General features: G+C 44.9%; 1 protein-coding gene across 1 annotated transcript in view; it reads right to left on the bottom strand.

The window, feature by feature from the left end:
- Positions 1 to 14,882, bottom strand: part of ARPIN (actin related protein 2/3 complex inhibitor) — a 39,519-nt gene that overhangs the window by 11,067 nt on the left and 13,570 nt on the right. The window contains exon 3 of the mRNA XM_040414136.1: positions 1,722 to 1,854. Coding sequence (XP_040270070.1) covers positions 1,722 to 1,854 — 133 coding nt within the window. The remainder of the gene's footprint in view (positions 1 to 1,721; positions 1,855 to 14,882) is intronic.

The raw sequence follows: 14,882 nt of genomic DNA, 5'->3' as shown, positions 1-14,882 counted from the left end.
CTGGAAGGCTCCAGGGAGACGCCTGTATGTGTTTTGCGGATCCGATCCATCTATCAGTGGATCCGTAAAAATCATGCGGACATCTGAATGGAGCTTTACAGGGGGTTGATCAATGACAGGGGGGTGATCAGGGAGTCTATATGGGGTGATAACCACAGTCATTGATCACGCCCCTGTAAGGCTTCATTCAGACGTCCGTATGCGTTTTGCGGATCCGATCCATCTATCAGTGGATCCGTAAAAATCATGCGGACATCTGAATGGAGCTTTACAGGGGGTTGATCAATGACAGGGGTGTAATCAATGACAGGGGGGTGATCAGGGAGTCTATATGGGGTGATAACCACAGTCATTGATCACGCCCCTGTAAGGCTTCATTCAGACGTCCGTATGCGTTTTGCGGATCCGATCCATCTATCAGTGCATCCGTAAAAATCATGCGGACATCTGAATGGAGCTTTACAGGGGGTTGATCAATGACAGGGGTGTAATCAATGACAGGGGGGTGATCAGGGAGTCTATATGGGGTGATAACCACAGTCATTGATCATGCCCCTGTAAGGCTTCATTCAGACGTCCGGATGCGTTTTGCGGATCGGATCCATCTATCAGTGCATCCGTAAAAATCATGCGGACATCTGAATGGAGCTTTACAGGGGGGTAATCAATGACAGGGGGGTGATCAGGGAGTCTATATGGGGTGATAACCACAGTCATTGATCATGCCCCTGTAAGGCTTCATTCAGACGTCCGGATGCGTTTTGCGGATCCGATCCATCTATCAGTGGATCCGTAAAAATCATGCGGACGTCTGAATGGAGCTTTACAGGGGGGTAATCAATGACAGGGGGGTAATCAATGACAGGGGGGTGATCAGGGAGTCTATATGGGGTGATCACCACAGTCATTGATCACGCCCGTGTAAGGCTTCATTCAGACGTCCGGATGCGTTTTGCGGATCCGATCCATCTATCAGTGGATCCGTAAAAATCATGCGGACGTCTGAATGGAGCTTTACAGGGGGTTGATCAATGACAGGGGGGTAATCAATGACAGGGGGGTAATCAATGACAGGGGGGTGATCAGGGAGTCTATATGGGGTGATCAGGGGCTAATAAGGGGTTAATAAGTGACGGGGGGGGGGGTGTAGTGTAGTGTAGTGGTGCTTGGTGCTACTTTACTGAGCTACCTGTGTCCTCTGGTGGTCGATCCAAACAAAGGGGACCACCAGAGGACCAGGTAGCAGGTATATTAGACGCTGTTATCAAAACAGCGTCTAATATACCTGTTAGGGGTTAAAAAAAACACATCTCCAGCCTGCCAGCGAACGATCGCCGCTGGCAGGCTGGAGATCAACTCTCTTACCTTCCGTTCCTGTGAGCGGGCGCGCCTGTGTGCGCGCGTTCACAGGAAGTCTCGGCTCGCGCGAGATGACGCGTATATGCGTGACTCTGCGCAGGGCTGCCACCTCCGGAACGCGTATCTGCGTTAGGCGGTCCGGAGGTGGTTAAGACAATTCCTTGAAGTTATCTAGGGACAGCCAATTCCCTTTTCGTTACTCTTGACTGCTATAATATGTTTTGGGGGTCACATACCTCTTCATTATGTCTATATATTTTATTAGAATTAAAAGCAGTTACATTTGATGGAAAACACTTATCTTTCAGTGTTCTATAGTGCTATAATTGAACAAAAAATATATATATATATGTAATACCTACTGTAAGAAGACAAGAGAAAGCCTGTGTTCACCTTCTTAGTGTCACTGAAGTTAGGCTCAATTTCATTTCCCTTACTGTCAAACTTCCTCCGGTGTATCTTGTTTGGTCTTATGTAAAGAATGTACCATCGTTCCTGCAATACAAGACAAGAAAAGGGACAGTCATATAGAAAACCAAATGACAGTCTTTAAAAGGAGTCTATCAAAACTGCTGACAGTGCTAGTTAGGGGCCATGAAAAACAGGGCAAACAGATGTTTACATGTGCTTTTATTATCAGCAGGCCTGAGAACTAAACTTTTATTCAACTGGGTGCTTCTGCCGCAGGTGCTCCAAAGGCGATCCCTTAAGCCTCATTCACACGTCCGTCTCCGTGCTCAAGGTGGTCAGTGATGCATCTGTGAAGCTGTCCGTGTGCCATCTGTTTTTTCACCAACACTGCACAGCTGAAAAATAATTTTTAAGGCATCTCTTCCTAATGATGTGTGAAACACGGATGACATCCGTGGTTTTCACGGACCCATAGACTATGGACGTGATGGATCCGTGAACACGGACAAAATAAAGCATGCATCCGTGCTAAAAACACTGACCCACGGACCGTGCTAAAACACTGATGTCTGAATATACACATTAAAATGAATGGGGACGTCTGCTGTCCATGGAGAACACGGACAGCACACATCCTTGGAACACTGACGTGTTAATGAGGCTTTACTGTAAAGTGCTCTCTGCAGGGAGCTGCTTCACAGGTACAGAGTCAAAACTGCTGACAGACTCTCTTTAAGGGCTCGTTCACACGAACGTATTTTGCGTCCGTATATGGAACCATTCATTTCAATGGGTCTGCAAAAGATGCGGACAGCATTCTGTGTGCTGTCCGCATCCGTTGCCCCGCAAAAATTATGAGTCCTGTCCTATTCTTGTCCGTTTTGCGGACAAGAATAGGCATTTCTATAATAGGCCTTCTGTTCCGTTCCGCAAATTGCGGAAGGCACACGGGCGCCATCCGTGTTTTGCGAATCCGCAATTTGCGGACCGCCATTTTTTTACCATAGGAATGTATTAGTGCCGGATCCGGGATTCAAATTGCCGCATTGATGGATCCGGGATTCCAGTCTGCGCATGCGCAGACCTTTAAAAATGTGAAAAAAATAAATACCGGATCCGTTTTGCCTGATGACGCCGGAAAAACAGATCCGGCATTGCAATGCATTTTTCTGAATGATCAGGCATTTTTCAGACTGATCAGGATCCTGATAAGTCTGTAAAAATGCCTGATCAGTCAGAAAAAAAAAAGACATGCGTTTGCCTAGGCTACTTTCACACTTGCGGCAGAGAGATCCGGCAAGCAGTTCCGTCGCCGGAACTGCCTGCCGGATCAGGCAAAATGTATGCTAACTGATGGCATTAGTAAGACTGATCAGTCTTAAAAATGCCTGATCAGTCGAAAAAATGCATTGAAATGCCGGATCCGTCTTTCCGGTGTCATCCGGCAAAAACGGATCCGGCATTTATTTTTTCACCTTTTTTTCAGTCTGCGCATGCGCATACCGGAAGGACGGATCCGGCATTCCGGTATTCTGAATGCCAGATCCGGCACTAATACATTCCTATGGGAAAAAATGCCGGATCCGGCATTCAGGCATGTCTTCAGTTTTTTTAGCCGGAGATAAAACCGTAGCATTCTACGGTTTTCTCTTTTGCCTGATCAGTCAAAACGACTGAACTGAAGACATCCTGATGCAAACTGAACGGATTACTCTTCATTCAGAATGCATGGGGACATACCTGATCAGTTCTTTTCCGGTATAGAGCCCCTGTGACGGAACTCTATGCCGGAAAAGAAAAACGCAAGTGTGAAAGTACCCTAAGTTTGCCTGATCAGGCAGGCAGTTCAGGCAACGGAACTGCCTGCCAGAATCAAACAACCCAAGTGTGAAAGTACCCTCAGGGATCACCTGACACTTAGGCCCCTTTCACACTAGTGAGTTCAGGGCTCCAGATGGCGACCAAAATGGTCGCCAATGCGACTTAGAATTTACAAATGGCGACAAGACTTTTTAGTCTTGTCGCCATTTGCGTCTAGACCCGCCGCCGCAGCTCTGCAGTTGAATACAGCGGCGGGGCACCGGAGCTGATAGTTCTCTGCCCCGCCACCGATGTTCTTCTCAGCAGCGCAGTGGAGAAGGAGTCTCTCCCTCCCCCCCTGTGCTGCTGCCAATAAGAAGAGAGGCGGGGAGGAGGAGGGGAGGGGCTGTGGCCACTGCGCCACCAATGAAGATAACTGACCTGTTAATACAAATACAGGAGGCGGGTGCCGGAATCAAATAGCCGGCACCCGACCTCTATGACAGGGAGCTGCGATCCGCTGCAGTTAACCCCTCAGGTACCGTGCGCAGTGCCCCCCCACACCACAGTATAAAAAACAAACATTGGTGGCACAGTGTGCCCCCCCCCCCCCCCCCCCCCCCTCCAACACCCCAGTATAATAAACATTGGTGGCGCAGTGCCAATGAGGGTTAAAAAAAATTAATAAAAATTAACTCGACTCCTCCAATTGATCGCGTAGCTGCCGGTCTCCTTTTCTTTATTCAGGACCTGTCAAAGGACCTGTGGTGATGTCACTGAGCTCATCACATGGTCCATTACCATGGTGATGGATCATGTGATGTACCATGTGATGAGCACAGTGATGTCACCACAGGTCCTGAAGAAAGAACAGGAGACCGGCAGCTACACGATCAATTGGAGGAGGAGAGTTCATTTTTATTTATTTTTTTAACCCTCAAATTGACCTTCTACTAAGCATTCTGTATAAAGAATGCTACTATTTTCCCTTATAACCATGTTATAAAGGAAAATAATACAGTGAATAGACTTTCATCCTAGCAACCATGCGTGAAAATCGCACCGCATCCGCACTTGCTTGCGGATGCTTGCGATTTTCACGCAGCCCCATTAACTTCTATGGAGCCTGCATTGCGTGAAAATCACGGCTCATGTGCACAGCCCTATAGAAGTGAATGGGTCTGGATTCAGTGCGGGTGCAATGCATTCACCTCACGCATTGCACCCGTGCAGAAATCTCGCCTATGTGGAAGGGGCCTAAGGGCGAATAGGAAAAGGGTTCCAGCCCCTAAGGGGGCTAATAGTAAGTAAAATAAATAAATAAATAAATAAAACACTAAGGCTACTTTCATACTTGCGGCAGTGTGATCCGGTAAGCAGTTCCGTCGTCGCAACTGCCTGCCGGATCCGCCGATCTGGATGTGACTGAAAGCATTTGTGAGACGCATCTGGATGAGGATCCATCTCACAAATGCATTGCAAGAACGAATCCATCTCTCCGCTTGTCATGCGCAGACCGGAAGGACAGATCCAGCATTCCGGTATTTTAAATGCCGGATCTGGCACTAATACATTCCTATGGGGAAAAATGCCGGATCCGGCATTCAGGCAAGTCTTCCGTTTTTTGGGCCGGAGATAAAACCGTAGCATGCTGCGGTTTTATCTTTTGCCTGATCAGTCAAAACGACTGAACTGAAGACATCCTGATCGGATTGCTCTCCATTCAGAATGCCTGGGGATATGCCTTATCAGTTCTTTTCCGGTATAGAGCCCCTAGGACGGAACTCTATGCCGGAAATAAAAAACGCTAGTGTGAAAGTAGCCTAAAATATTAAGTTGAAATACCCCCTTTCCCAATTTTACATATAATATATATAAACAATAAATAAACATATTACATAGCGCTGCGTCCGAAAAGTCCAAAACTATTAAATTATAAAAAAATATCTCCTATGTGGTATTGAGTATCGCAATACTTTTTTATGGTGACGAAAGCGAATCAAAATTTTGCTATCGAAACAACCCTACGCCGATCTGATCGGCGTAGCGTTGTCACGATACCAACATTTTGATTCGGTTTCGATTTGGCGACTAAAAATTTGATTTGGCTCCTAAATTTTTCAGTTCAGGAGCCAATGGCTACTAGGTATTTTTTTTAGTCAGGAGCACTGTAGCACTGAAATTATGTCCGTGTTATACAATACATTCCAGAAATGTAAGGCTTACATAGCATCATAAATCAATTTAAAGCTATGCTGGATGGTCAGGACGGGTGCTCTCACTGACACACGCTGCGAGTCCAATGCGTGCAACTCGCTCGTGTGAAGGGCCTAAGGGTATGACCACAAGGTGCGTTCGTGTGGTGTTCAGGACATGGCTGTGCTACGATCAACACCCGCGCGGCTGAAAGGCCAGGGCTGTGGAGTCGAGGAGTCAGAGGCAATTTTGGGTACCTGGAGTCGGAGTCAGCAAAAAATGAACCGACTCAGACTAAATTTAAATTGGAATAAAAAAAATTTAAAAAGCAAGTTTAAATGTCCCAATTCACAAAAAGTTAAAATTACCGTATTTTTCGCCCTATAAGACGCACCTAGGTTTTTGAGGAGGAAAATAAGAAAAAAAATATTTTGAACCAATAGGTGTGCTTTTGAACTAATGGTGGTCTGTGGATGGCACTGTTATGGGGGCATCTGTGGATGGCACTGTTATGGGGGCATCTGTGGATGGCACTGTTATGTGCGATCATTGTGGGGGCATCTGTGGATTGCACTGTTATGGGGGCATCTGTGGATGACACATATATAGCATCTTATCTTATGTGTCATCCACAGATCCCCCATAACAGTGTCATCCACAGATCCCCCACTAACTTTTTGGCAGTCAGGAGGCCGGGCGGGCGAGCACTCGCAGCGTAGCTCACTACGTCACGGGCCTGCGCCGCCTGCTTCATTCATTAATTGGGCGGAGCAGGCGCGTGACGTAGTGAGCTACGCTACGAGCGCCCACCCAGCCTCCTGACTGCCAAGAAGTTAGTAGTAAGTAGTACAGCGTTAGATTAAAGATGATTGGAATACTTTAACAATACCCACAAGTTAGATATGATTATAGTGAGCGGGTCCCGGTGTAGTAGAATACAGTGACTGCACCGGGCCCCGCTGCCATTACAGAAACAGATGCCGGCCCCCAGCCCCTCCTCCCTCTCAGCCTATTCACCGGACGTTCGCAGCATTCGCCACATAAGACGCACTGCTATTTTCCCCCCACTTATAGGGGAAATTAAATACAGGCATATTAAAGGCATATTATAGGCATATTAAAGGCATATTAAATACAGAGGAGTCGGAGTCGGAAGTACAAAAAACGGAGGAGTCGGAGCATTTATCTACCGACTCCACAGCCCTGCGAAAGGCTTACACCGGGCCCTAGTAAAACCGCACTGTTTAGGTGGTCTCCATTGTTAATGGCTATGCGACCTCTACAATACCGCGTGGCCGTTAACAATGCAGACCAGCTTAAACAGTGCGGTCTCATTAGTTTAATTAGGTCCAGTGCAGCTCGTACAGCCACACGGTTCTTTTTTTAAATCAAATCGTTTTTATTGAACCAATAAATGTAGGATATTACAAAACAATACATTGTCTTTTCTTTCTTTATCCACCTTGTGGAATCAGTGTACAGCAGTATCCGGTGAAGAACCATCACACATTAACATCAAGTATCTGTACAAAGCATGTATACATGTAGGAACAAATATTAAGACAAGGAATTGCATAAGTCCTAACAGTCTCAGACCCGCTCCCACCCCCCCCCCCCCCCACCTCCTCCCCACCCTGTTAACTAGTCATGAACCCTACCGAGCCTATATAACCACATGAGTATGAGATAACCAATCACTCCACAATTTGTCAAACTTCTGAGGACACCCTCTCTTCACATACACCCCTTTTTCCAATATCAGCATGTCATGCACCTTCCGTTCAAACTCACCCAGTGTAGGCGGACTTCCCTGGATCCACCTCATAGCCACCAGCTTCCTGGCCACATACAACAATCTCCCCACTGCAACCTTGACCAATTCATTCCCTCCAATCTCAGACACATACCCCAATACACATACCTTGGGATCATTTTGAATTTTCAACGTCATTTTACTATTAATCATATTCCTTACTTCTTCCCAATACTTACCAATTACTGGACAAGACCACAGCATATGTAACAAATCCGCACCACCTTCCATACACTTTGGACACTTGTCATCAATTCTTACTCCCACCTTTTTTAGGAATACTGGCGTTTTGTATACTCTATGTATGATAAATAGTTGGGACAGTTTGCCCTGTTCACTCAAGGACACCTTGGGGACTCCTTCCAGTATGTCATCCCACTTATCATTAGATATATCCCCCAAGTCAACCTCCCATTTCTTCATTCTTGAGAGCGGAAACCCCTCTAAGAATTTATCAAGTAGAAGAGCATATACCTGTGATATCAGCCCTCTTCCCCCCCCCCCCCCTGTCGGGAGAACAAGCTTATGAACCACCTCCATTTGGGCTATCACACATCCTTTCCGCAGCGTGACCTCAAGGGCATGCCTCAATTGAAGATATTTATAGAACCATCCCCTAGGGATATTAAATTCCTGCTGCAGGTTCTGAAATGACTTACATATCTTGCCCTCGGTTAATTGGCCAATCCTCATTACTCCATAAGTTTCCCAATTCCTAAGTCCTGACATGGCCAAAAATTCAGGCAATAGGAGATTATTTCTGCCACACGGTTCTTGATCACGGCACGGCTGCGTCCCAACACCACACAACCCTTCTGTCTGGTCATATCCTAACCCTAAGGGCCCATGCATATGAATGATTTTCACATTCAGGTGCCATCTGAGTTTAAAACAGACAGAACCTGGACTGAACAATGACACATTAAAGTAAAATGGTTTATTACCGGGTCAAAATTTTTTTTTTCATGGACAATTGTTCCAAAAGAAAAAAAATCACAGTGTGTTAAGTCTCTTCAGACTTTTCATGCAGGACTTGCCAATTCAAGTCAATGCGTCAGTGAAAAATAATTGGCCCACACTGATGGTCTGTTCTTCACTGATGAGTGCTAGGAGATTCTGTGTGGTATTTTTTTTATTTTTTTCAAGTGCATGAAACATGCATCAAAAACTGATGACATCTGTGTGGAATCCCCGAAAACACTGGAGCAAACTCGGGGAAAAACCATCAGTTTCTCACTGACAGAACTTGGATGAGTTTCCCATTCCCAAAATCCGCCGTACATGTACACCAGATGTTGGGTCTTTAAAGATGGCACCCGCTCAGGAGCTGAGCGGGCACTATAGCTGCCAAGTGGCTGTTGTTTTACACAGCAGGCACCCAGCAGCAGACTGTGACCAGCGATAACTCAGATCATGGAATTTTAACCCCTCAGATACCACGGTCAAATTTGATAAGATTGCAGGAACCGTTCAGTTGCTATGGCAGCCTTGGGCCTTCTGAAGGCTTCCAAGGCTTGCCCTAGCGATAGGAACAAAGCAATTTCTCCATAGGCTCCAATGGTAAATCTATGAGAAAAGCAGTTCGGTGACTGCATGTTCAAGTCCTCCAGGGGTACTAAAAATAAAAAAGGGAAAACTTTATGGTGTCGCTTCACCTCCCAAAAAACGGTATAAAAAGTGATCAAAAGTCATACAGGTACAGATCACTCTGCAAAATGAGCCCTCACACATCTCCATAGAGGTACATATAAAAAAGTTCTGGGGGTCAGAATATGGCGATGTAAGGAAAAAATTTTTTTTTTCATTTTTGTTTTAAACCACAAGAAAAACTATTTAAAGTTATTGCTATGATCGTACTGGCCCCCAGAATGAAGCCAACATGTAATTTTTACCTCATAGGGAACATCGTGAAAAAACAAAACATAAAACTATGGTGGAATTTTTTATTTTTTTTTAATTTTATTTCCACCCCATTTAGAAATTTTCCCAGCTTCTCACTACATCCTATAGAATATGAAATGTTGCCATTAGAAAGTACAACTTGTTCCGCCAAAAAAAAGCCCTCATACGGCTTGTTTTTTAACCAAAATAAGTTATGGCTCTGGAAAGGTAAAAAACGAAGCTACGTCAGGAAAAGGTTAATATCGCTTGTGTGCTTTCACACATGCCGATTTTCTTTCATGCAGTTTACAATCTAACATCAGGAGTGGTTCGTAAAGGAAGGGAAAGGATAAAGAAAAGACTTCTCTTTTTTTTTTTTTATCCGCTCCTAGATCTAGCGGCAAAACGGCATCAAACGACATGAGAAAAGGTGCCCTGAGGAAAGCAGCCGGAGTCCAAGCCGATTACTGAAGGTGTCAATTCCTCTTTCCTTCTTGAAAAAGAAGATGGCAAGTATTAGAAGTGAGAAATACACAAATACTGGCTCTGCCAAAGCGAGCACGTCATCGGAAATGTGTACCGTTATCACTCTATGCTGTAAAAAGCCTGGAAGCAGCAGTCATTAGTCGCTGGGGCTCAGTGAGGCTGCAGACAGTCTGAGCAGTCCAAAAACCTTAGTGGGAGAAAGACCATTCCACGGCTTCCTTTCTCCCGAATCTGGGCATGTATGTTTATCTCTGAACACAGACGCTCCATTAAAACATCTTGATGTCTGCCTCTTTTACATCCTGTTAGGCATCAGAAGGCACAGGCATGATGCATATAAAAGAACATAAAATAAAGAGCTAAAACAAACCGCAAGAAAAAAAACTAAAAGGAACACATCAGACAACACTAGGAAACAGACAAGCGCTTGCTTGTAAGCAGTACCATTGATCTTCCTAGCTCAGCAGCCTAGCAATTCACCACGCCGTCTACAAACTTGTGCAGATTTAATTGTGCGGCTAAAATAAAATAAATAAATCAATAAAACATGCCGCCGCCTGACTGCAAGACATCTGAAATATAAAAGAGGACTATCCGGGTAAACCTAGCCTCCTTAGCGCAATCTATAGACCTCACTCCCGTCCTTGATCAATATTCCAGCTGCAGATTAGGAGCAGAATTCACCGCCATTCACGGAACATTGCTGCTAAAGAATAGAAGAACTGGAGAATCAACAATAAAAATACACCCGAGAGGGAGAAGAAAAGGATATGCAAAAAAAAATAAAAAATCGTTACAGTCTGAAACAAACCTTCACTCCATTACTACGGACTGGCAGCCATTTTTTTTCCTCTGCCTTTGTGTATTGTAATACAGGCTCAGTTGGGTGCCATGTGTACAGAACTATCCTTCCCTCAAAGCATTCCTTCTGGCAGATAATAGCGCCATAGGTAGAGCACACAATTACTGTACGCCTCCGTATGAAATCAGAGGCACGAAGAGATACAGTAGAGGCCTCATACGCTACAACGGGAGTCATATTACCCCTCCGATCCCTGTCCACCACAGGAGTATATAGATAGAGCGGAGTCATCTGTGGACTGCAGAGCATATAAATATGCTAATAATCAGCTAAACATATTCAGACTCCACAGCAAATGCTAGAGAATCTGAATAACTTCCTAATGGATATTTACAACAGGAACTAAGGGAGAGATTTATCAAACTGGTGTAAAGTAGAACTGGCTTAGTTGCCCATAGCAACCAATCAGATTCCACCTTTCATTTTCCAAATGAGCTGTGAAAAATGAAAAGGTGGAATTTGAGCCAGTTCAACTTTACACCAGTTTGCTAAATCTCCCTTAAAGTGTTTAAATTTCAAATGGATGGTCCGTGTATCCGTTTCTTGCCTCTATGTGTCATCCGTATTCCACCGACATTTGGAAAATTAATTTCCACAGTCATGAAAATTATGATTACTTACCAGTAATTTGATTTTCCAGAGCCCATGACAGCATCCTTATATCGTGGTGCTGTCATGGGTGAAGGGAAAAACAACATAACATCCTTGTTGTGTCTGTGGTTTTCATGGATTCACAGCCTATAATGTACTGGAGGGATCTACAATCAAGGACAAAATAGGGCATGCTACCATGGTGTCTCCACAGATCCACGGTTCTTGGAAAACCACAGATGTGTGAGTACACACTTTAAAGTCAATGTATATGTGAGCAGTCCACTGAGACCATGGACAGCACCGATGTTACTCTGGGAAAAAAGAAAAAGCAGAGGGCAGAGGCATTCCTACAATGCTGTGATCTGATAAGGGGTTTGCCCATTGTCATTTTTAAAGGGAATGTGTCATCAAAAAATGACCTACTGCTTAAAGAGGACCTTTCATGGGTCCAGACATTATGAAATAAGTAAGGGGTTGTGTAGGGCATAATTCATGGATGTAATATCGCTTACTAGTGTGTCTGTCCGGCGCTCCGTTCCCCCGCTGTGGCCCCCGTTCACTTTGCCTGTCTGATATGCTAATGAATAGCATTGCTACAAGGAGGAGGAGACTGCCCTGTTTCTCAACAGTGAGAAGGTGAGTTTTTTTTTTCTCCCTGACTGATGCTCTCCTATGTGATTGGACAGAGCTACAGCCAGGGAGAAGGAGACGCCCATTGAGAAACAGGGCAGTCTCCTCCTTCCTGTACCGATGCTATTCATTAGCATATCAGACGGGCAAAGTGAACGGGGGCCACAGCGGGCAAACGGAGTGCCAGACACACTAGTGAGCGATATTACATCCGTGAATTATGCCCTACACAACCCCCTACTTATTTCATAATGTCTGGACCCATGAAAGGTCCTCTTTAAAGGGGTTTTCCGAGATTTTTTTTTTTTTTACTGATGACATATACTCAGGATAGGTCATCAGTATCTGATCGGTGGGGGTACGGTAGGGATCAGCTGTTCGAGAAGACAGCAGCGCTAGCAGTAGCGTCGCAACCTTCTCTCTGCTTTCCCAAGGCTAGTGACATCACGTTCATCGTTCACGTGGCCTAGGAGCAGCTCAACCCTATTGAAGTGAATGGTCTGCAATACCAATCACAGCCGCTATACTATGTACGGCGCTGTGCTTGGTAAGCTGCGAGAAGGCAGAGGCGCTCAAGCAGCTGATCGACAGGGCGTCATGGGTGTCGGACCCCCACTGATCAGATACCTATCCAGAGGATAGAAAAGAAAGTTGTACCAGCACTTACGGAAAAAGCTGCATCATAAATGAGGTGGTGGTGCAAGCGGTGATGGGTACCAGCCTGTAGTGCCCCCGGTTATTCAGATTATTGAAGAGATCCTCAGCACTCAAGTGCACTATTTGGTGAATAAACTACAGTTTTTGCTGAAGACTTGAGAGTGCTGTGGTTCTCTTCAATATTCTATCCAGAGGATAGGTCATCAGAATGAACATCTCAGAAAACCCTTTTAAATCATGTATTTATGTTAAACAATTGTAAGCCAAATATTAGCCACCACTTCTTGGTCTGTACAGATCGCTGCAGTTATCTGCTCATCATTACAAGCATGATTAGAATGACAGATATCACCTATATCTAATACAAGTATACCTAATACAAGTTAGCGAGACCAATTTAGAGAATCAGTTTGGGTTACATTGCAGCTTGATAATCATAAGGTAACTCGTGTAGGTGTGATATATACACCACCTGGCCAAGTCAAAGAATTAGATGATCTACTACTTAGGGAATTAGTGGCACTATTGAAGGCAACAGATAATTGCATTAGGCTCGTCAGTAAAAGCAAAAACAGGAAGAGACCACTGTGGTACTAAGCAGAAGTGACCAAAATCATTAAAAACAAAAAGAAAGCATTTAGTAATTATATTTAAAAAAAAATAAAAAAAAATGAGGATGACAGGGAAATTTATAAGATTAGGCAGAGAGAGGACAAGCAAGGTATAAGAGCTTCTAAAGCACAGGCAGAAGAGAAATTAGATCAGTCAGTGAAAAAAGGCGATAAGACATTCTTCAGATACATAAAAGAAAAAAGGAAATTAAAGAAGGAATTACCAAATTAAAAACAAAAGAAGGAAGGTATATGGAAGAAGATAAAGAACTAGCTGACTGCCTCAATGAATACTTCTGTTCAGTTTTTACAAAGGAAAAGGGAGGAAGACTAATGAATCTTTACAGAGGAAGAGGTTCTAAGTCAGCTGTCTAAAAGTAATACAAATAAGTCACAGGGGCCTGATGGGATACACCCAAAGCTATTAAAAGAGCTCAGCGGTGAACTAGCAAAACCATTAACAGATTTATTTAACCAATCACTGGTAACAGGAGTCGTCCCAGAAGATTGGAAATTAGCAAATGTTGTGCCCATTCACAAGAAAAGTAGTAGGGAGGAATCGGGCAACTATAGGCCAGTAAGCCTGACATCAATAGTGGGGAAATTAATGGAAACCATACTTAAAGGGAATCTGTCACCTGGTTTGAGCATATTCAGCTGTCACCATTGGCATGTACAATAAACGACCTTATTTCCTGCAGTGGTCTTCTTTCTTCTTTTCATGGTTTCATTTTGATAAAAAAGTGCTTTTTGTGTTATGCAAATAACCCTCCAAGGTGCCCAGAGGGGCGTTATTCTTCATCTCTTGAGCCCAGTAACTCTCCCCTGCAGTGCCCAGCCCGCCTTAATTTCGAGCCCAAGCACGCCTACTCATTATGAAATATCGTCCCACAGCCGAGGTGAACCACGCCGCCCCCTCCGCTACGTCAACTAATACATTCAAGCTACACCCCTGGCTTCTTTCTTTCGGCCGCCGGACATCTCGCGCAGGCACAGTACCGCCGACTGCCTGCGCCTGTGCAATCAAATAGCTCCTGAGGGCAACAGCTTCAAAAGTGTCACTGGGCTCGGCGCAGGAGCTATTTGATCGCACAGGCGCAGGCAGTCGGCAGTAGGATTGTGTAACATCTAAAATCCCATGGATTGAAAGATGAAAAAAAAAGCATGGGTTTACTTCAAGGAGATCATGTCAAACTAATCTTATTGATTTTTTTGCTTGGGTGACTAAAATAATAGATGGCGGAGGTGCAGTAGACATCGCTTATCTAGACTTATCGAATCTTTAGAATCTCGAATCCTGTACATAAGAATTATGGGGATCTGTGGATGACCCTGTTATAGGGAGGGGGGTCTGTGGATGACCCTGTTATAGGGAGGGGGGTCTGTGGATGACCCTGTTATAGGGAGGGGGGTCTGTGGATGACCCTGTTATAGGGAGGGGGGTCTGTGGATGACCCTGTTATAGGGAGGGGGGTCTGTGGATGACCCTGTTATAGGGAGGGGGGTCTGTGGATGACCCTGTTATAGGGAGGGGGGGTCTGTGGATGACCCTGTTATAGGGAGGGGGGGGGCTGTTGTGGAT

The sequence above is a fragment of the Bufo bufo genome, chromosome 1 (assembly GCF_905171765.1).
Source record: "Bufo bufo chromosome 1, aBufBuf1.1, whole genome shotgun sequence".
Lineage (NCBI taxonomy): Eukaryota > Metazoa > Chordata > Amphibia > Anura > Bufonidae > Bufo > Bufo bufo.
This window is presented reverse-complemented; position numbering and strand designations above follow the sequence as displayed.